The sequence below is a fragment of the Pan troglodytes genome, chromosome 15 (assembly GCF_028858775.2).
Source record: "Pan troglodytes isolate AG18354 chromosome 15, NHGRI_mPanTro3-v2.0_pri, whole genome shotgun sequence".
In the NCBI taxonomy this organism is placed as follows: Eukaryota; Metazoa; Chordata; class Mammalia; order Primates; family Hominidae; genus Pan; species Pan troglodytes.
Window position 1 is genome coordinate 101,424,487 of NC_072413.2, and position 23,634 is coordinate 101,448,120.

The window sequence follows — 23,634 nt, forward strand, 5'->3', positions numbered from 1 at the left end:
CTATTTTCCCAAAGTTCTAATATGGAAATCAGAATCATTTTTGTTAGAGGAACAATGTTTACAAGTTGCCTAGATTTGCAGTGAGGTCATAAAAAGCCTGTTTAATCTAAAATAGACATTTGCAATAAAAACAGAAATTGTTGTTGAGATGCCATATTATGTGATAACTGAGTAAAACAGACAAGAGCCTATCCCCAAACCTGGTATGTGAATGTGAAAATATTAGAGAAATAATGAAGAAGTAGATGGAGACTAATGAGGAAATTCTGAAAAGGACATCTTTTGAGAAATTCAGAGGTAGATGGCGCAAGTTTTAAAGCTTACTTTCACTTTAAAACACCTGAGTTTCATTTCCTTTGATTTGAGGAAATTACAAAGCAGTTTATTAGTTAAATCAGGCTTGTTTTGATTTATAGGTATATAGAGAAAGACAGGACATTTTCCTGGACAAAAAGTTGGAAAAGAGAAACGTGTAAAGGGGGTGGAAAGTGGCTGTGAGTGCATGTGGAATGAGAAGCCTCCCTTGGGCAGGAGTTAACAGCCACAATGGGGAAAGGATTGGGACATCTAATCCTTTGAGTGTGTGTGGGGGCCAAGGGAGCAGTAGTAGCAGGATACCTGCGCATACAGCCATGTACACAGTGTGTACACAGAAGTGTAATTCTTGGGCCTGAATATTTCATAGGGTAGAGACATATTGAGTACTTTATTAAGTAAGCGTATTGAGTACTTTATTCATCTATACAACAAGGGTCGTCTATTAAGGGCCACACAGTCTAGCCGTTTCTGTAAAGCACGTTGTTTTGAATTACTGTTAGCAGTGTAGTGTAGAAGGAAATCGGGAATCCAGATTCTCTATGGATTTCCCCCTGAACAGTTACGTGGCTGTATCCTTATCTAGTGAATGGTGACATTAGCTTTTCCCCTGCTGCACGGGCTGTAGTGAGGCTCAGGTGTGCAGGTGCACTTACTAACATATGGAAAAGTTAAGCACTGTATAACCAGAAGGTAGCCCTTTTACTCCTATTTTATATGACAGCCACGTATGCAAAATATCTAATTTCTTCCTGAACACTCAATTGAACTTCAACACTTGGTATTTTTCGTCTCAGAATTTTTATTTTCCTCAAATTTATATTATGTGTTTAAATTCCTTTGAAGTGCTAGATACTTTAAGATTAAAATTAAAGTAGGAATGTTTTTTCTTCAACTAGAAGCTCTTAGAACTTGGCAAGTACTCTGTGTTCTCTCATTTCCTTATCTTTGTGTATGCTGTATTGCAGCACACGTCACATGGAGATGGGCGTCAAGAAGTTACCTCTCGTACCAGCCGCTCAGGAGCTCGGTGTAGAAACTCTATAGCTTCCTGTGCAGATGAACAACCTCACATCGGAAACTACAGACTGTTGAAAACAATCGGCAAGGGGAATTTTGCAAAAGTAAAATTGGCAAGACATATCCTTACAGGCAGAGAGGTAAATACCAGTTATGCTTATTTCTGTTATGACAGTTGCTCTGTTTATTTCCATGTAAGAGAAAGAAAAGAATATAGATATAGGCCTTATTTCTTTTTTTTAAGACGGAGTCTCGCTCCGTCACCCAGGCTGGAGTGCAGTGGCATGATCTCAGCTCACTGCAAACTCTGCCTCCCGGGTTCACACCATTCTCCTGCCTCAGCCTCCCAAGTAGCTGGCACTACAGGTGCCCGCCACCACACCCAGCTAATTTTTTGTAGAGACAGGGTTTCACCATGTTAGCCAGGATGGTCTCGATCTCCTGACCTTGTGATCCGCCCTTCTCGGCCTCCCAAAGTGCTGGGATTACAGGCGTGAGCCATAGCGCCTGTAATACATAGCTTCTATGTATTACATGTATTACATGTCAAGTTCTAACCACATAATATAAATTTGTAATACATAGCTGGGATTACAGGCGCACACCACCACACCAGGCTATTTTTTTTTTTTTTTTTTTTGTATTTTTAGTAGAGACGGGGTTTCACCATGTTGATCAGGCTGGTCTCGAACTCCTGACCTCGTGATCCACCCGCCTTGGCCTCCCAAAGTGCTGGGATTACAGGCATGAGCCACCGTGCCCAACCTATTTTATTTTCAAGACAGGGCCTTGCCCTGTCACCTGGGCTGGAGTGCAGTGGCTCAATCATGGCTCACTATAGCCTCGACCTCCTGGGGTCAGGCAGTTCTCCCACCTCAGCCTCCTGAGTAGCTGAGACTACAGGCATGCACTGCCACACCCGGCTAATGTTTAAAAAATTTTTTTGTAGAGACAGGGTTCTCACCGTGTTGCCCAGGCTGGTCTTGAACTCCTGAGTTCAAGCAGTCCTCCTGCCTCAACCTCCCAGAGTGTTGGGATTACAGGCATGAGCCACCATGCCTCACTAATTAAGCTTTTTCTTTTTTCGGGGGGTGGGGGGGGTGTCGGGGGTTGGGACGGAGTCTTGCCCTGTAGCCCAGGCCTGGAGTGAAGTGGCGTGGTCTCGGCTCTCTGCAACCTCCGCCTCCCAGGTTCAAGCGTTTCTCTTGCCTCAGCCTCCTGAGTAGCTGAGATTACAGGCGCACACCACCACGCCTGGCTAATTTTTTTTTTTTTTTTTTTGTATTTTTAGTAGAGGTGGGGTTTCACCATGTTAGTCAGGCTGGTTTCAAACCCCTGACCTCAGGTGATCTGCCCACCTCAGCCTCCCAAAGTGCTGGGATTATAGGCATGAGCCACCACGCCCAGCCTAATTAAGCTTTCTCAAAAGAACATGAAACATATATTAGGTGTCTGGGAGTTTTTTGTTTTGTTTTTGTTTTTGTTTTTTTTCTGAGGCAGAATCTCACTCTGTCACCCAGGCTGGAGTGCAGTGGTGCAATCTCAGCTCACTGCAAGCTCCGCCTTCTGGGTTCAAGCCATTCTCCTGCCTCAGCCTCCTGAGTAGCTGGGATTATAGGCATGAGCCACCACGCCCAGCCTAATTAAGCTTTCTCAGAAGAACATGAAACATATATTAGGTGTCTGGGAGTTTTTTGTTTTGTTTTTGTTTTTGTTTTTTTTCTGAGGCAGAGTCTCACTCTGTCACCCAGGCTGGAGTGCAGTGGTGCAATCTTGGCTCACTGCAAGCTCCGCCTTCTGGGTTCACGCCATTCTCCTGCCTCAGCCTCCCGAGTAGCTGGGACTACAGGCATCCGCCACCACACCCGGCTAATTTTTTGTATTTTTAGTAGAGACGGGGTTTCACTGTGTTAGCCAGGATGGTCTCGATCTCCTCATCTCGTGATCCGCCTGCCTCGGCCTCCCACAGTGCTGGGATTACAGGCGTGAGCCACCGTGCCTGGCCCATCTGGGAGTTCTTTTGCTTTCCCATTACTTTAAATGTTGGAAATATCATAGAGTGTTTAAATAATATTTACCTTTAAAAATAGGTAATGTTTTGTTCTTTTTCAGTAGCAAATGTCTGCTACCACAGTAAAAATTGTCTTTAACTTCAGGTATACACTTATGTGTATGAGCTCATGTTACTTGCTAATCAATAGTATTGTCAATATTTGCAGATTTATCTTCAAGAAGTTTCTTAATCTCTCTACTTTTCTCATAGCGTATGTTTAATCGGTTATTGTGTAGGAAGGCACATACTTTCCTAACCTTTGTGAAATGGCTTTCTGCTCAGCCCCGTTCCTATTAATCAAAAATACGTGCATTAAAACCACAAAACTAACTCCCTCCTATTGTTATACTCATATGGTACAGAGCCTGTTTTGCTTTTTTTTTTTTTTTTTTTTTTTTTTTTGAGACGGAGTCTAGCTCTGTCGCCAGGCTGGAGTGCAGTGGTGTGATCTCAGCTCCCTGTAACCTCCGCCTCCTGAGTTCAAGTGATTCTCCTGCCTCAGCCTCCTGAGTAGCTGGGACTATAGGCGTGCGCCACCATGCCCGGCTAATTTTTGTATTTTTAGTAGAGATGGGGTTTCACCATGTTGGCCAGGATGGTCTCAATCTCTTGACCTGGTGATCTGCCCGCCTCAACCTCCCAAAATGCTGGGATTGCAGGTGTAAGCCAGCGTGCCCAACCTTTGATGTAGTTTCTTGCATTTAGGTCTTTGCGCCTGCTTTTCCCTGTACCTGAAATACTCTTTACTCTTCTGTTTAGGGAACATTTCTGAGAAGTAATCATTGACAAATCCCCTTTCCCCAGGCATGGGATTCCATAAAAATCCCGATACTCCCCTTATATGGCACAGTTTACATTGTATTGGAATTGCTCGTTTGTCTGTCTCCTTCTCTAGTTTGTAGGCTATCTCCAGTCTGTAGGGGAAGATGACAGAACTTAACACAGTGCTTGGAACCTGTTAGGTACTTAATAAATATTTGTTAAATGAATGCAATAATACTGTTTTTTGGGTGGGGGGAGGCGGTGTTGGCAACAGAGTCTCACTGTTGCCCAGGCTGGAGTGCAGTGGCGTGATCTCAGCTCACTGCAACCTCCTGCCTCCTGGGTTCAAGCGATTCTCCTGCCTTAGCCTCCCGAGTAGCTGGGATTACAGGCACCCACCACCACACCCAGCGAATTTTTTGTATTTTTAGTAGAGAGGGGGTTTCACCATGTTGGCCAGGCTGGTCTCGAACTCCTGATGTCAGGTGATCCACCCACCTCAGCCTCCCAGAGTGCTGGGATTACAGGCGTGAGCCACCATGCCTGGCCTGAATGTAGTAGTAATACTTTTGAAGGAAGCTTTTAAAACAAATGCTCTCCCTGTGCGAGACCCTTCTGATAGATGTGCCAAGACTGTGACACATATGGCGTAGCATTCATGCCTGCAGCCCACCAGGCCTGGGGCTGCAAGAGCATGAGCCCTGGGTCTGTCATCTGTCAGCATGCATCCTCTGTTTGCAGCAGTGTGCCCTGTAAATATTTTCATTTCCTGTGTGTGCGGAGACTTGGAAAAGGTTGGGAAGTACTGGACTGTGCTAACTGGAATTTTAAAAGACTGTTGCCAGAAATTTGCCTTTTGACAATTCATTAATTTTAGTGATAAAATTCTTGTGGATTTTTAGTTAAGACTCCTTGTTGCTGAGCTGCCTTATAGACTGCTTTTGGAATCTGTAAACAGCTTGTGTGGGCGGAGCTGTCCTTGTTGTCCTTGATTAAAGCTTTCTTGAGATAAGGAACGAGACCTCTGAGTTTCTTAGTTCCCACCAGTTCCAGGTGGCTACTTGCCAGCTTCCTCATGTGGGCAGAGATGGTGGGCCAAGAGAGCGTTGAGACAGACGAACCTGTTCCATTTACCTTACCTGATTTACATTATCTAGAGTCTGGCCTGTGGTGTTTACTTCTAGTAGGTTCTTTCTCTAGAAATGCTTGAATATGACTAGCAGAGTGGTTTAATTTAAAAACTTTCTCAGTTTCTCAGTTTTTTAAAAACTTTGAACAAGTTCTCACTCGTAAGTGGGAGTTGAACAATGAGAACACATGGACACAGGGAGGGGAACATCACACACCAGGGCCTGTCGGGGTGAGGGGCAAGGGGAGGGATAGCATTAGGAGAAACACCTAATGTAGCTGACGGGTCGATGGGCGCAGCAAACCACCATGGCACATGTATACCTGTTTAACCTGCACGTTCTGCACATGTATCCCAGAACTTAAAAGTAAAAAAAAAAAAAAAAAAGGAAAAACTTTTGAACAAAATCATTTTACTCTTGTGGGGTTTTTTTGGCCTATTGTAGATGTGACATATAAAATGTAAACATTATAGAAATATAGAAATTCATTATGTAGAAAGTAAGTTCCTTGAAATTTGTCTCTTCAAAGACAATCACTTTCAGCAGTTTGGTATATATTCCCAGAGTTTTTTATATAGACATTAACTTTTAAAAAAATTTTAACAGAAAGGGACTCATGGAACATGATGATAGTTTTTTTTACTTAGTAATGTACCTTGACCATGTCTGGGTCTTAGTACTCATAGATCTGACATATTAGTCTAAAGGCAGCATAGTCTTCCTGGCTATGGTGGTACCATAGTTTATTTCCTATCAGTGGGCATTAGGGTTGTTTCTAAATTTTTGTTGTTACAAACAGATCTGCAGTGGACATTCTTTAGCATTGCGTGTCCTTGTTAAGTGTTTCTGTAGGATAATTCCTAGAAATGGAAGTCGTGGGTGAAAGTGGATGACTATTTGACATTGTAATAGATACTACTAAATTGGTTTTGAATAAAAAGTGATGTACCTACTTTATTATTCTACCAAAATGGAATAGAGTATTCATTTTCGTACATGCTTCTACACTGTAGATAATTTTTGTCTATCTGAAGGTCTCAGTCTGTTTTTGCTGCTGTAACACAATACCAGGGACTAGGTAATTTATAAAGATAAGAAATTTATTTCTTACAGTTGTGGAGGCTGGGAAGTCCAAGATCCAGGGGCTGCATCTGGCCAGGGCCTTCTTGATACATGAAGGGCGTGATGGAAGGGCAAAGAGTGGGGAAGGAAGGGAAGAGGAGCGCAGAGCCCTTGCAATCTGATTGCCTCTCCAGGGCCCCGTGTCTTAGTACTGCTGCAACAGCAATTACATTTCAACATGAGTTTGGGAGGGGACATTCATTCAAACCATAGCACGTATGGACAAAAAAAGGGTGTAGAAAAAACCAGAAGTTGCTTTTTCCCTTTTCACTACTTAGATTTATGATCTTTTTATATATTTTTGTCATTCATAATTTCTTTTTGAAGCAAGTTCCCTGGCCACCCGCAGTAGCTCATGCCTGTATTCATAATGCTTTGGGAGGCCAAGGCAAGGAGGATCACTTGAGCCCAGGAGTACAAGACTGCATTGTGCTGTGATTGTACCACTGTACTCCAGCTGGGGCAACAGAGGACACTCTCTAAAATAAATAAAAATAAAACAAGTTTCCTGTTTATATCTTTTATTCATTTTTCTTTTTTTTTAATCTTAGTGATTTAAACCCTTTATGTTTCAGTCATCTGTCTGATGTGTCTGTTAATGTAGGTTATGAATATCTTTCCCTAGATTACTCCTTTTAACTGTTTATGATGTCTTTCTTGTTTTAGGGAAGTTTTTAAGTATTTATGTGGCAAAATCATTTAATCTTTTTCTTTATTACATTTGGGTTTCATGTCTTCTTGAAGATTTGTCCCATGACTTAAAAAACAGTTCTATAGGCCGGGTGCAGTGGCTCACGCCTGTAATCCCAGCACTTTGGGAGGCCGAGGTGGGTGGATCACGAGGTCAGGAGATCAAGACCATCCTGGATAACATGGTGAAACCCTGTCTCTACTAAAAATACAAAAAATTAGCTGGCGGGCGCCTGTAGCCCCAGCTATTCAGGAGGCTAAGGCAGGAGAATGGCATGAACCCGGGAGACGGAGCTTGCAGTGAGATGAGACTGCATCACTGCACTCCAGCCTGGGCGACAGAGTGAGATTCCGTCTCGAAAAAAAGACAAACAAAAAAAAACCAGTTTTGTATTTTCTTCTAATACTCCTCCTATGGCTCACATTTTAACATTTAATTCATGTGGTATGTATTTGGGAAGATTAGTATTAGGTGTAGGGATCTGACTTTTTTTTTCCACTTGGATTACAATTGTCCCAGAACCATCAGTTCTCTCCCAACAATTGAAGATACCTGCGTTAACACATAATAAATTCTCATATGTGTCCTGTTATTTCTCCAGTCTGTTTATTTAGTCCTATACCCATACCGTGGTGTTTTTATTACTGCAGCTGTGGATTGTATGTTTTAGGTCAAGTTCCCCTCCTGATGATTCTTTTTTTTTTCTCTCTCTCTTTTTTTGGTGAGATGGAGTCTCGCTCTGTCGCTAGGCTGGAGTGCAGTGGCGGGATCTCAGCTAACTGCAACCTCCACCTCCCGGGTTTAAGCAATTCTCCTGCCTCAGCCTCCTGAGTAAGTGGGATTACAGGTGTGTGCGACCACGCCCAGCTAATTTTTGTATTTTTAGTAGAGATGGGATTTCATCATGTTGGCCAGGATGGTCTCGATCTCTGGAACCCATGAACTGCCCACCTCAGCCTCCTAAAGTGCTGGGATTACAGGTGTGAGCCACCATGCCTGGCCAATGACTCTTATTTTTCAAAATTTTCATAGCTTTTTTTTTTTTTTTTTTTGGTCATTTACTCTTCCACATGAATTTTAGAATTAAGTTGCCATTTTCTAAAAACAGAACATGAAATTTTGATTAGATTAGTTTTCATGGGATTAGTTGGTTTTTTGTTTTTTGTTTTTTTTACTAGTAGCAGTAGAATCTTTTCAAATATGCCTTAATATAGGCGCTGGGGCTTGCCCATGGTGCTCTTGATATATAAGGCCCAGACATTCTGCCAGTTTTTTCTCGAGCAGTGACACCAAGAGGTTAACAACCAGGTGAATGTTATGCACAAGCTCATCGTCTGTCATCTTCATGTGGCCAACAGCCACAGCCAAACATAACATGTTCATATGAAACTTGATTGTGGACTTCGCCTCATCCACTTTGGCCACCGTGTTTTCATCGTGTGTGAGCAGGGAAGGGAACTTTACTGCCTTTGTTAGGCCTATGCCGAGGATTCGTGGGATTTGCTTGATCAGAGACTCTGAAGCCAAAAATGCATCATAATTCTTGGCCAGCTTCTTGACCAGTTTCTTATTCTTGAGTTTTTTTGGCACCTCAGTGTCCACTTGGGGGGATATCCATGGCCTTGGTCTCGTCACAGTGCTGCTGTTCCCCCAGGACCCACACTTGGGACAGGGAGTGGACTTAAGCCTGACGGTGCCCGAGAAGCGCTTGTCCTTCTGGGGGTCATAGTTCTTCAAGCTGATCTGCAACTCCACCATCTTCAGGAACTTGGGGCACTTTCACTGGTTCCCGTGCAGGACTTCCTGCACCGCCTCATCCAGGGTGTCGTCAGAGACTTTGCTGCTTATGGGTTCTCATGCCACGCTAACCAGAAAAGAGGGTTTAGTTGGTTTTATAAATTATTAATAGTTTGGGAGGAAATTGATATTTTAATGATGCCAAGTCTTTCTTTCTTTTTTTTTTTGAGACGGAATTTCGCTCTTGTTGCCCAGGCTAGAGTGCAGTGGCGTGATCTCAGCTCACCACAACCTCCGCCTCCTGGGTTCAAGCAATTCTCCCACCTCAGCCTCCCGAGTAGCTGGGATTACAGGCATGCACCACCATGCCCGGCTAATTTTTGTATTTTTAGTAGAGACGGGTTTCTCCATGTTGGTCAGACTGGTCTCAAACTCCCAACCTCAGGTGATCCACCCGCCTCGGCCTCCCAAAGTGCTGGGATTACCGGTGTGAGCCACCACATCCGGCTAATGCCAAATGTTTCTATTCAGGAATGTGCATGTGTCTCAAATTTGTTTTCAGGTTTTGTAACTTTTTTCATCTATGTTTTATATAATGCTTGTTAAATTCATTTCAAGCTATTTTATAATTTTTGTTGCTAATGTAAATGGAACTTTTTTTTCCTCAAGAAGGCAATAATCATATAACTTCTTGCATTTGGGAAACTTTTGATCTCTCATTTGGAATGTCGAAAATTAAATTTATATTGTTTTTTAATAGCACGCTTTTTTTTTTTTTTGAGACAGAGTCTGGCTCTGTCGCCCAGGCTGGAGTGCAGCGCGATCTCGGCTCACTGCAAGCTCCACCTTTTGGACTCAAGCAACCTCCCACTTCAGCCTCCCCAGTAGCTGGGACCACAAGCACACAGTACTGCACCTGGCTTATTTTATTTTATTTTATTTTATTTTATTTTATTTTATTTTATTTTATTTTATTTTATTTTATTTTTGGTAGAGATGGAGTTTCACCATATTGCCCAGGCTGGTCTCGAACTCCTGAGCTTTAAGCAGTCTGCCTGCCTCGGCTTCCCAAAGTGTTGAGATTACAGGTGTGAGCCACCACGCCTGGTCAGTTGTCTTTTTTTGAGAATGTCAAATAAAATGGGATCATATGGTATGTAACCTTTTGAAACTGGCTTCTTCTCACTCAGCATCATGTCTTTGAGATTGATTCAGGCTGTTGCATATATTGACAGTTTGTTCCTTTTTGTTGCTGAGAAGTATTCTGTTGTATGGCTGTGCTACAGTTGGTATTAGCTCCCCCACTGAAGGACATTTGAATAGTTTCCAGTGTTTGGCAATTATGAATAGAACTCCTGTACAGGTTTTTCTGTGAACATAAGTTTTAATTTCTCTAGGAGTGACATTACTGGATCGTGTGGTAAAGAATTAAGTGAATTGTTAACTAGAAAACTGATTTTATATAACAGTATAATATTCCTAGTAGAAAGAAACCTAAGGCCTCTGGTCTGGTCTGTTAATTGGTGTATTTTTATTACTTAGTACTTTTCTTTTCTTTCTTTCTTTTTTTTTTTAAGATGGACTTTTGCTCTTGTTGCCCAGGCTGGAGTGCAATGGCTCAATCTCAGCTCACCACAACCTCCACCTCCCAGGTTCAAGCGATTCCCCTGCCTCAGCCTCCCTAGTAGCTGGGATTACAGGCATGTGCCACCATGCCCGGCTAATTTTGTATTTTTAGTAAAGACAGAGTTTCTCCATGTTGGTCAGGCTGGTCTTGAACTCCCGACCTCAGATGATCCGCCTGCCTCGGCCTCACCAGGTGCTGGGATTACAGGCATGAGCCACCACACCCGGCTACTTAGTACTTTTCTCAGCTAAGATCTTTATTTTTGTCAGCGTTCTCTTGCCCTGTGATGGGAACGTGATGTATCTTGCCTATTGAAGAACTAAAACCTCTGAAGAAAACCCAGAGGGTTGTGGGAAGAGTGGCATTGATGATTTGGGGACTTAATTCATTCTGAGTCAGTATAAGTTAAAGGCTTATTGTGTATTATGTTGAGAGTTTTAACTGCTATCCTTGGGGTAAGAACAGAGATGTAGAATTATATAGTGAAAAGAATTTTCTGAAAGAAGGGAGTAGGGACAATCTATATCATGCATTTAAGTCACAAGGATGTCATGAACATAAAAGATACTCACGAAGGCCGGGCATGGTGGCTCACGCCTGTAATTCCAGCACTTTGGGAGGCCAAGGTGGGCAGATCACAAGGTCAAGAGATCGAGACCTGAGGTCAGGAGTTTGGGACCAGCCTGGCCAACATGGCAAAATGCCATCTCTACTAAAAATACAAAAAATAGCCAGGGATGGTGGTGTGCGCCTGTAGTCCCAGCTACTCGGGAGGCTGAGGCAGGAGAATCACTTGAACCCGGGAGGCGGAGGTTGCAGTGAGCCAAGATCACGCCAGTACACTCCAGCCTGGCAACAGAGTAAGACCTTGCCTCAAAAAAAAAAAAAAAAAAAAAGATACTCATGAAAAACTATGTGTTCGTTGGAAGAAAGTTGTTTTAATTTAACAAACATGTTGGAATAAGAATTATAAACAAGATACATTAATATGTACACTCTGGAGACCATTTTAAATCAAGCCTTTAAATAGCCTAGTTATGGTGTAAGTTCAGTTTAGATGAGACTTCCCCCAGGATGACCATGAACCAATTAGAAATGGATATCAAAATGCTCATTTTATATATTTTTAAAACACATGTACCAGTTGTGAAATTCATCTGATTTAGCTCTTAAATGAAAATGCTACCCATTATCCATATTGTCCTGGAAGCATCTATCCCATATTTACTATGAATCTGGGGATGTTAGTTGCATCTGCTGTCTTGCTTTTGACCAACTTTTCATAGCTTATGGTTATTTTGGTGTGAAATATTGCCTGTTTTACACCACAGTTTTCTTTCAAGTTCATTATTTTCCCCCCACTAATTTTCATAGCCTCCCAGAGACCTTTCCCCTCACACGAACTACAGAACTCACTTGTTTCAGTCATTCGTACTTTATTGGAGTTATTTATTGTTAAAAAATTATTTTCCTAAAGTAATGCATGCACATAGCTTAACAAGTCAAATATACTAAAAAGTTCTAATGACAATCAGAAGTTTCTTTTCTTATCCCTCTTTTTCCTCAGCATTATTACTCAAAGGCCCCAACTTTTTTAAGCTCTTTCTTCTGATACTCTAATAGCTTTCTCCAAATTTATCATTTTAAACATTATTGACTTCCACTTCCCACTTCCATATCTACATTTCTTTCCCTAGCTTTTCTATTGCAGTGATATATTTGGCTTATTTACTTAAATTACGACTGTGTAAGTATTGTTGAGTTTTGGCTATGATCATTTATTTTCTTATATAATTGTAAAGCTTTGTCTAAGGTTAATAGTTGTTTCTTTTTCTATAAACTCTTAGGTTTTATGTGTTACTGCTAATTGGCCAAAATGTTCTAGCTTATCTTTCAAATATTTTGCAGCACTCACACATATAATATAATGTATTAGCTCAAGAGAGAATCGGTGAGTATAAATTAGAGACAGCAAGGTAGCTCTTTCTAGGCACAGATAAGTGGGATGGTAGCTACAGGGAGACATTAGGCCAAGGTATTTTTTAGAAGATGGACAAAATATCAACATATTTCTCTACTAATGGGGATAATCTCATAGAAAGGAGGAAATTGGTGCTGTCGAAGAGATTTTGGAATAGGTGAGGGGATGGTGGAGGCATTGGTCTTTGGATAACATGGACAGTTCTTCCATAGAAATAGGAGGAAAGCAAGCCAGGCGTGGTGGATCACGCCTGTAATCCTGCACTTCGGGAGGCCAAAGCGAGTGGATCACCTGATATCAGGAGTTCGAGACCAGCCTGCCCAACATGGTGAAACCTCATCTCTACTAAAAATACAAAAAATTATCTGGGCATGGTGGCGTGCCCCTGTAATCCCAGCTACTCAGGAAGCTGAGGCAGGCGAATTGCTTGAACCCAGGAGGCAGAGGTTGTGGTGAGCCGAGATCGCACCACTGCACTCCAGCCTGGGCAACAAGAGCAAAACTCTGTCTCAAAAAATAAAGAAAGAAAATAAAGTAAAGAAATAGGAGGAAAGCAGAGGGTGCCGGCATCAGTGCAGGTGAGGGGATCCTTATGGTAGTAGGAGCTTGTAGAAATTTTCTGAGTGCAAACTGTTTTTTCAGTAAAATGGAAAGCAAACTGATCTGCTACGATGAGGAGATGTATTAGAGATGTGAGGAGGTTAAAATAATTGCCAGATAAGCAGGAGAGTGAATGGACTAGAGAAATGTAATAGAATTGCCAGGCAGCCTTAAGGCTTCCCTGAGGTTGGTGACCAAGGATTTAAAGTGGGAAGAGTCAGCATGGCGTTGTGCTACTCTCCAGCCGCGTTCAGTTGCCCAGCTGCAGGCATGGCATTTGCAGAGATTGGGGTTTTGTCACATTAGTATAGTGAAAGGACAAAGGAGCATTGTTATACAACACCCCAGGGAGTGATCACAACGAAATTAGTGATATAATTAGGAAGTAAGAACTTGAGGAGGAAGACTGACCCTATGAAGGTGTGGGGTCAGTGAATTACAGATCCTGGTAAGTTCCAAAAGTTATTAGAGTACTAGATTGAGTGAGCAGGAAGGTGGAAGAAGTTGGTTAAAGAATGGGAAGCTCAAACTTGGATCATGAAAGGTTTTCAGATATTGGAAATGTCAAAGACTGGAGTATAACCATGTAAGTAGCTTAAGTATGTAATATTTTTTTCTTTCTGGAAGTTTATCCTTGGTTTTTAGAAATTAGCCATTGAGGTGCCAAGGGTTAGTCTTCATTCATTGTTCTTGGTGCTCATTGGACCCTTTTAATATAGAGGTTTTTGTCTTTCAGTTCTGGAAAATTGTCTCTTTTTTAACTTAAAAATCTTCATTCTGGAATCCTTAAGCAGAGACTGGAGTGCTTGAAAAGAGCCTCAAAATCTGTCTTCTATCTCTAATGTTTTACTTTCTGGGAGATATTTTTAACTTCATCTTCCATTCTTTCTGTTAAAAATGTGTGTGTGGGCCGGGCACGGTGACTCATGCCTGTAATCTCAGCACTTTGGAAGGCTAAGGCAGAAGTGTCACTTGAGGTCAGGAGTTTGAGACCAGCCTGGTCAACATGGTGAAACCCTGCCTCTACTAAAAATCCAAAAAAATTAGCTGGGCGTGGTGGCGCGCACCTGTAATCCCAGCTACTCAGGAGGCTGAGGCAGGAAAATCGCTTGAACCCGGGAGGCAGAGGTTGCAGTGAGCCGAGATCGCGCCACTGCACTCCAGCCTGGGTGACAGAGCGAAACTCTGTCTCAAAAAAAAGAAAGGTGTGTGTGTGTCTCCTCTTCTCTCCCCAGCTCACTCTTTGATCATTTTCATCTGTTTGTTGTTATTGTCTTTACACCATCTAGCCCTGGTATTATGAATGTTGTTTCTTCTGCTGACTCCCTGAGATAGTAAAGGCTTTTTTTTTTTTTTTTTTTTTTAGCTTTTTTATAAAGTAGATTTTTGTTCCCTGCATTGTTTCTCTTTTTTTCTGGGGTTCTTTCTTGTTACCGCTCTTTCATATAGAGACTTTCTCTGGATGTCTGGTAGCCTCTGGTTGTCTGTACCTAATGTGGAGCCCTAAGCATCTGATCACAAGCTGTGTTTGTATGAATAGGACATGTTTGACCACAGAGCTTTCCTATTGGGAGTTGTCTGGTGCTTTTATTGAAGACCCCAGATATTTGTGTCCTTAGATTTCTGAGAGTATCCAGTTTCTCTAGATAAGAATCTTCTCTTCTGCCTGGGAGGAACTGATGATCCCACCCCTCAGTCACTTAGTCCTCCCCCTCCTGCCTTTTCATCTGGTGCTTCACTCCTGAAACCACATTTCTTCATCCTGGGGTGTGTGAAACTTCCTGAGACTTTGTATAAATGCTTATGTTTAGTCACGAGTTTGTTGGTGAAGACTATGTTAACAACTTTACAGAAAGTTTGGAGAATAGAGAAGAAAAACCCCACAATCCTAATATTCTGAATACCATTTTTGTTTTTGTATATTTTCCATATACATGTTTTTTCAACATATTTTTGATTATAATTTTGTATCTTGTTTTTTCGCCCTCGGAATTTTATCCAAAGCAGTTTTCTACGTTGCCACTAATCGTCATAATTGTTCATTTCAGTGGTTATGTACAATGCCATTGATGAGAACAGCAGTTCTCAAACGTTTCTGTCTCAGAACTCCTTTAAATTGAAAATTGAGGCTGGGCGCGGTGGCTCACACCTGTAATCCCAGCACTTTGGGAGGCTGAGGCGGGCAGATCACGAGGTCAGGAGATCGGGACCATCCTGGCTAACATGGTGAAACCCCGTCTCTACTAAAAATACGAAAACAAAATTAGCTGGGCGTGGTGGCGTGCGCCTGTAGTCCCAGCTACCAGGAGGCTGAGGTGGGAGAATGGCGTGAACCCGGGAGGTGGAGCTTGCAGTGAGCCGAGATTGTACCACTGTACTCCAGCCTGGGTGACAGAGCGAGACCCCATCTCGTAAATAAATAAATAAATAGAAAATTGAGAACTCCCCAAAGCTTTTATTTATTAGGGTTATATGTATTGATAGCTGCTGAACTGGAAGTTATTACTTAGGAAACTTAAAATATATATTAATTCATCAAAAATAATCCTGTTACATGGTAATGTAAATAACATATTTTTATGAAAAACAACTATTTTCCAAAGCAAATTATTGAAAAGAGTGAATTGTTTAAATTTTTTGCAAACCCCTTTAATATCTGGCTTAATAGAAGTTAGCTGGGTTCCTGTGTCTGCTCTGCATTCACACTATTTCAGTATGTTGTTTTGGTTGAAGTGTATAAAGAAATGTAGCTACAAAAGGAAGGGAGCATATTAATACCTTTTCAGGTGATTGTGGATATTGTTCTTTGACATTATACCAAAACTCAGCAAGTGGTTTCTTGGGGGTGGGTAGACAGTGATGAATTTTTATTCAAAACAACTGTAGTGACTGATAAAAAAAGTTAAAACCCAGAATGATTTGCTTCAATTAAAAATTAATTATATCCCAAGAGCAGGGGTCTACCAGGTTGTCTGAGGGGAGGGGTGAACTGGCCCAGAAACGGAGCAGGTCAAAATTCCTCTGCTGATCAGTGGGATGGGGATTGGGATCAAGATTGCTTCTGTGAATAGCCACTGCCTGGGGAACATAGCGAGATCCTGTCTCTTAAGAAAAAGAAACAGAAACTTTTGGAAACAAGCAGACAAGGGCGAAAGAAAGCCTTGGTGTAAGATATAATTTATATATTCCATATAAGATATAGAATACATATGTTATATAACTAAAAAGCATGAAAACAGTCAGCATGCTTTTAGTACAACCTGGAGGTATGGTTAATGTGCAGGAAAAAAGCTCCATATAAGCCTAATCCCTATATATAAAAAATCACGGAATTCCACAGTTTTGAACATTTTTTTTTCTTTTTGAGACAGCCTTACTCTGTCGCCCAGTCTGGAGTGCAGTGGTGCAATCTTGGCTCACTGCAGCTCTTTACCTCCTGGGCCCAAGCAATCCTTCCACCTCAGCCTCCTGAGTAGCTGGGACCAGAGGTGTGTGCTACCACATCCGGCTGATTTTTTGTATTTTCTACGGAGACGAAGCATCCCCATGTTGCTCAGGCTGGTCTCGAACTCCTGGGCTAAAGTGATCCTTCTGCCTGGGCCTCCCAAAGTGCTGGGATTAAAGGGATGAGCCACCACACCTGGCCAACACTTTTTTTTGTGTGTGGTAAAATACATACAACATAAAAGTTATAATTTTAACCATTTTTTAAGTGTGTAGTTCAGTGACATCAACTATATGTACATTATTGGGCAACCATCACCACTATTCATTTCCAGGCAGATAGTTAATACTCATTTTTTTGTGGTTTCTATATTTGCAAATTTACCTGTTCGATAAAATTTATTTGTAACCCCCAAATCAGTACAGCGCTTTGGTAATCCTTTTCGGACATACGCGGAACGGTGAAAAAATATGCACATCCCTAGTTGAGGTTCAACAAGAGGACACTTTGCTTTCTTTTTTCAGTCTTTGTGCCGTAAACCAGTGTCTTTTTTGTGATCTATTTAATGCCTTTTTTTCATTTTTGTACTTTTTGTTGATGATTTTGCCATTTAAAATGGGCCCGAAGCATAGTGCTGAAGTGCTGTCTAGTCTTCCTAACGCACCCTTGAGTGAAACTTACCTAACACCTGCATTTTCTTTGTAAGGCACATCATAGCCTTGCCATGGATAAAACTCTGGACAGTTGAGTTTTTCCTTGCACTGCACATGGCTATGGTGCTTTACAAAGAAGATGCACGTGTTAGAAGTTTCACTCAGGTGTGCGTTACAGTGCTGTGGCTGTGAATTCAGTGTTAACCAATCATATATAGTAAAGAAGGTGTTCTTAAACAGACACACACATAAAACAAACTTATGTATTAATCTGCTGTTGCAAAATGTTGTGACCAGAGGCTTGCAGAAACCTAACCCCCTAGAAGCAATGATTTCGTATTCACTAATTCAGTGAGCACAGTAACTGCATAGAATGAACAATGAGAATTGACTGTAGCTCCTTTTTTGAAAGAAGAGGCTTAATTATGGAGCAAGGCATCAGGAAAAATCACAGGCTTTCCTCATTTGTGTGATTTTTTATTCTGTTCATGTCTTCAAGAGTGGAGCCCTAAGAAGAAAGCTGAGAGCTCCCAGTAAAGGGGTGACGAGTGCCTGGCTTAGCCTCATAGAGGCCAGAGGAACGTCGGTCTTTACACTGGGACATTCCACACACGCAACACAGAGTTATTTTCTATGGACAGTTGAGTTTTTCCTTTTCCAAGCATATTCTAGGGTTGTCTTTCTGTGCCCTGCTACATGTGCCACTGTACTGCTGTCAGATTTTTATCTCCCAGAAATTCTTTGAAGTCACTTGTCTTCTGGTGGCAGCCCTTCCCTTCTCTTGGCCATTCTTTGTCATTTGGTCTTTGTTCTTCAGTGGGCCTATCAGGTGGCAGGACAGAGAAATGCATGTGATCAATATGCCATCTTTAACCAATGTCCTCATTATGGTTATGAAAATAACTTTTCATGTAATTATTTTTATTCAAGTTACATATTACACACAGTTTAAAGAGTCAAGACTTGTTAAAAAAGATTCCCCTAGACTCACTGGTTTCCTTGTCTCCCAGGATGGCCACTTTTAATCTTTTAAAGTGATTCTTTAGTCTTTTAAATGATTCTTTCATACTTTATAACATGCTTGTAGTCTTACTTGTTTTTCAGGTTTAGGCATTATCTATTGACATTTTATTTAAAGTCATCATTGACTTTAAAAACACAAAAACTCTTTACTGAAATGTAACACAGGTTGGGTGCAATGGCTCATGCATGTGAATCCCAGCACTTTGGGAGGCCGAGGCAGGCAGATCACCTGAAGTCAGGGGTTCAAGACCAGCCTGACCAATATGGTGAAACCCTGTCTCTACTAAAAATACAAAAATTAGCTGGGCATGGTGTGTGTGCCTGTAGTCCCAGCTACTTGAGAGGCTGAGACAGGAGAATTGCTTGAACCCAGGAGGTGGAGGTTGCAGTGAGCCAAGATCGCGCGACTGCACTCCAGCCTGGGCGATAGAGCAAGACTGCATTTCAAAAACAAAACAAAAAGAAACGTAACATACATAAAAAGTGCCCAAATCATAAGTGTACAGCTTGATGAATTATCACAAAGTAAACACATTTGAATAACCATGACCCGGGCAAAAAATATACTGTGACCCACACCCTAGAAGCCTCCCTTTGGCCTCCTTCAAATCCCTTCACTACCCCACCTCCTCAAGTGAACCTCTGTGCCACCTTCTAATACCATAGGTTTTGTCCGTTTGTTGTTTTAACATTGTGCTAATAGAATGTTAGAGTATTTTAATAATAGTGTATTATTTTGTGTCTATTTCTTTTACTCTACTTCATGCTTGTGATATTCTTCCATGTTGAGGTTTTCCTTTGTAACCAACTGTTGTAGTTGTTTGACTTGGCCTCCATTTGCTATGGATTGAATCATATGCCTCAAAATTCATATGTGTAAGCCCTAACCCCCAGTGTGACTGTATTTGGTGATAGGGTCTTTATAGAAGGTTAAGTGAAGTCATAGTATGAATCCTGATTGATAGGATTAGTGTTATTACATGAAGAGACACCAGAACGCTAGCTTTTTCTACCACATGAGAACGCAGGGAGAGGGTGGCCATCTGCAAGCCAGGAAGAAGGTCCCCTCCAGAACTGTGAGAAAATAAATTACTGTTAAGTCCCACAGTGTGTGGTATTTTGGTTATGGCAGTCCAAGATGACTAATGCATCATTCTTCAGGCCACTCTATCCCCCTAGAGGACTTGCAGTCTTTTTTTTTTTTTTTTTTTTTTGCCTCCTCTTTTAGTGACTGAGAATGTTGTTAACACTTTCAGAAACAGGGTGTTAGCATCTTTTGACCGTTGGTGAACCAACAGAAAGTGGAAGATAAGGATTTTTCTCCAGTGGGTATTTGCTGTGGATTTGTTGGGAGAAGCCCATCTCATGTATGAGCTGTCCCATCCCTATTGTGTAATATTCCACTTTGCTGCTGGCATCAGAATGAATGTAAATGGAATTTCCCAGAAATTTCCACAGCAAGTGGCTTTCTCACTTAGTGAGCCCCCTTGGTGTTTGTTGAGTCTCCCTTTACCCAACCCCACAATCACTGGAATAAAGGGGTGGTCTTCTCTCCAGTCTACACCTTTCTGAGGCACGGCAATCGGGGATACCCCAGTTACCACCTCTTTTGGTGACCCCAAGGTTTCAGCTTTGCCTGAGCTCTCCAGGCTCCAGCTCTGGGCCAAGGTGATTTTGATGGAGTCATCCCAGCGGGGAGCTAGGAGGAAGAGGGGATTAGGAACTCCCGCTCAGGCTTCCTTGCTGCACGTACACATGTCACATCAAATGATGGTGTTTCACTCTGGGGACATAGTTGCTCTTGATAAAATGACTTTTCTGCAGTTTGGTTAAGCTGAATGAAACATATTTGAGCTCCTATTTTTGCTTCAGATGCTATTGAATAGCAGTACCTGAAGATGAAAGTGTATAAGAACAGAATCAGTCCGGGCGCGATGGCTCATGCCTGTAATTCCAGCACCTTGGGAGGCCGAGGCGGGTGGATCACCTGAGGTCAGGAGTTCAAGACCAGCCTGGCCAACATGGCGAAACCCTGTCTCTACTAAAAAAATACAAAAATTAGCTGGGTGTGGTGGCACGTGCCTGTAATCCCGGCTACTTTGGGGAGGCCAAGGCACGAGAATTGCTCGAACCCGGGAGGCGGAGGTTGCAGTGAGCCAAGATCACGCCACTGCACTCCAGCCTGGGTGACAGAGCGAGACCCTGTCTCAAGAGAAAAAAAAAAACGCAGAATCAGAATCTTTGGAATAGTGACCGGATGCCGTGGCTCATGCCTGTAATCCTAGCACTTCGGGAGGCTGAGGTGGGCAGATCGCTTGAGCCCAGGAGTTTGAGACCAGCCTGGGTAACATAAGGAGACCTCATTTCTACAAAAAATTAGCTGGACATGGTGGCACGTGCCTATAGTTCCATCTACTCGGGAGGCTGAGGTGGGATGATCACCTGAGCCTGCAGAAGTCGAGGCTGCAATGAACTGTGATCATGTCACTGCACTCCACCCTGGACAACAGAGTGAGACCTTGTCTCAAAAAAAACAAAAAACAAAAGAATCTTTAGAATAGGAGGAGGATATTGAGCAGAACCATAAGGAACTAGTGATTAGGAGTCCAGGTGTGAAAATAGAAACCAGGTCTCAGAAGCTCAGAGAGAAGAAGAACTGGAAAGGCAGCATCTTTGATGGATTTGGCCATGAGGAGGAGGAGGAATAAAGCAGAATGGAGGCCAGAAAAGAGTGTGTATGTCTAAGGGTTTCTTTGGAATTGGGAGATCTAGGTATACCATGTAAAATTACTGATGAAGGTAAAGTTTGAAGAAAATTCATTCGACTTTGATTTATATAATTTTTAAAACCTCATTATCTGTTAAAACACCAGAAGCCCTGTTTTTTAGTTACTGATTATGAGTGTTCAAGGCCTCAGATCAACTCAGCATTTATTTATTTATTTATTTATTTATTTTTATTTTTTTGAGAGGGAGTCTCGCTGTCTTGCCAGGCTGGAGTGCAGTGGCATGATCTCGGCTCACTGCAACCTCTACCTCCCAAATTCAAGCAATTCTCCTGCCTTAGCCTCCCGAGTAGCTGGGATTACAGGCCCATGCCACCATGCCCAGCTAATTTTTTGTATTTTTAGTAGAGATGGAGTTTCACCATGTTGGCCAGGATGGTCTTTGTCTCCTGACTTCATGATCTACCTGCCTTGGCCTCCCAAAGTGCTGAGACTACAGGCGTGAGCCACCACACCTGGCCTATTTATTTATTATTTATTTATTTATTTATTTATTTGATGGAGTCTCATTTTCTCGCCCAGGCTGGAGTTCAGTGGCACCATCTTGGCTCACTATAACCTCCGTTTCCAGGTTTCAAGTGGTTCTCCCGCCTCAGCCTTTCGAGTAGCTGGTGGGATCATAGGCATCCGCCACCAAGCTCAGCTAATTTTTGTATTTTTAGTAGAGACGGGGTTTCACCATGTTGGCCAGGCTGGTCTCGAACTCCTGACCTCAGGTGATCCACCCACCTCCCAAAGTGCTGGGATTACAGGCATGAGCCACCGCACCCGGACAACTCAGCATTTATTGAGTACTCCTTATGTGCCAGTTAGGGCTATAAAGATGAATAAGATGTCTTTTCCCCAGTTGAGATATGCATAAGACAGTTCGTGTTTGCCTATTTCAGTAGTCAGTATTTTCTTTTGCTTATTCAGTTTCCACTGAAACTTATGTTTTCCAAATACAAAATTAGAATTCCAACTTTGCGTTTTTCAGGCGCACACACTCGTTTTCCCTCCACTCCTTCCCCAGTTCTGATTTGCTTCCTCCTGAAAATGGGGGTGATGGCCCATCCACTCCAGGGTCAGAATTGCTGGATACCTTGTTGCAGTGATTTTTTCTGTAGCTCCTCTGGAGGTTATAGACTCATAGGGAATAAATAATGTGGTCAGGTGGAGGCTTTAGACCAAGTTAAGCAGGGTTTTTAAAACATGGTGTTAATGTACATAATGCAGCCATTCTCAAAAGTATGACATGGGGAGACCCCTGGAGGTTTTCTGAGACCCTTTTAAGGAGTCTGCTGAGTCAAAACTATTTTTGTGATACTAGTAAAACATTTGCTTTTTTCATTCTGTCTCTCACAAGTGTAGAGTGGAATTTTCCAGAGGTTACATGATGTGTGATATCACAACAGATTGAATGTAGAAGCTTGTATGAAAATTTCATACAAATATATTATTTGTGTTATAATGTGCTTATTGTTATTTTGAAATCAATTGTTAAATACTTTTTTTTTTTTTTTTTACAGTTTCTCAGTTTTTATTTGTATTATGGTAGATATTCGTTGATACAACCCACATTTGGGGGAATGAGTAATCTTTAAAAGTGTAAAAGGGACCAAAAAGTGTGAGAATGTTTGATGTAGAGAAACTCCAAGCTCATTCCCTGGACTTTGGCTATAGATGCTTTCTTCAGGGGTGGGTCTTCTGGGCTTGTGTCCTGCAGGATGCCCAGTAGGAAGCACAGCCTCTTTGATCTTATGGGGGTGGGCTCATTTGCTGTTTTGGAGCTCAGGTGCAAAGCCGAGTTACTTGATATTCCCTGGTCATGGCAAAGCCTCTCTCCACTTTTCTTCCCTTCTATTGTCACTTCCATTCTTTTTCCATAGTCCATAGAAATCATTTTTACGTGACAGTGATGAGCTGACCAGAAGCTATAGAAGCTATAGTACTTCCTATATCCTAATGGGTTTTAAAAACACTGGCTGGGGCATACTCACCCTTTCTGAACAAAGGCTGCTAGGTGACCCTGCTGTTGCCTCTCTGTATATTCACTTGGTTAGCCCACAGATTGGTTTGGACCTAATTCCCTTTCCTTCTTTAACTGCCCAAAGGGCTTTTCTATTTAAAAAAAAAAAAAATGTTTTTAAAGTTTTCAGATTCAATACCCACCTATTTGTATGCTTACCCATCCCAGAGTCAGCTAAATTTAAAGTGTCAGTAAATTGTAAAGAAAAGATTTGCTACATTGCATATGTTTTTAGAAGTGCTTTCTGTGTATAATCTCTCTCTCTCTTTTTTTCTTGGTTTGGAGGAGACTTTCCCCTTGTCTATAAGTAACTTAAATATAAAATGTTATAACAATACGTTTATTAGTTTGGAGCCCCAATTTTCTTTTTTTTTTTTTTCTTTTAAGTGAAAACAAGTTTATAAAAGAAGTAAAGAAACAGGCCAGGCGCTGTGGCTCACACATGTAATCCCAGCACTTTGGGAGGCCGAGGCAGGTGGATCACCTGGGGTCAGGAGTTCAAGACCAGCCTGGCCAACATGGTGAAACCCCATCTCTACTAAAAATACAAAATTAGCCAGTCGTGGTGGTGTGCGCCTGTAATCCCAGCTACTCCAGAGGCTGAGGGAGTAGAAACTATGAAAACTTGGGAGGTGGAGGTTGCAATGAGCCGAGATCATGTCACTGCTCTCCAGCCTAGGC

At 42.0% G+C, this 23,634-nt stretch overlaps 1 protein-coding gene and 1 pseudogene across 26 annotated transcripts in view; one reads left to right on the forward strand and one right to left on the reverse strand.

Annotated features, from left to right (window-relative positions):
* Window positions 1-23,634, forward strand: part of MARK3 (microtubule affinity regulating kinase 3) — a 117,633-nt gene that overhangs the window by 18,375 nt on the left and 75,624 nt on the right. For 21 of the 26 annotated variants that reach the window (XM_001138504.7, XM_054665836.2, XM_063793921.1 and 18 more), the window contains exon 2: window positions 1,284-1,475. The exons of the other annotated variants lie outside the window; for them this stretch is intronic. In XM_001138504.7, the coding sequence (XP_001138504.4) occupies window positions 1,284-1,475 (192 nt within the window). The remainder of the gene's footprint in view (window positions 1-1,283; window positions 1,476-23,634) is intronic. 26 annotated transcript variants of the gene reach the window in all.
* Window positions 8,299-22,827, reverse strand: LOC107968271 (large ribosomal subunit protein uL1-like; annotated as a pseudogene).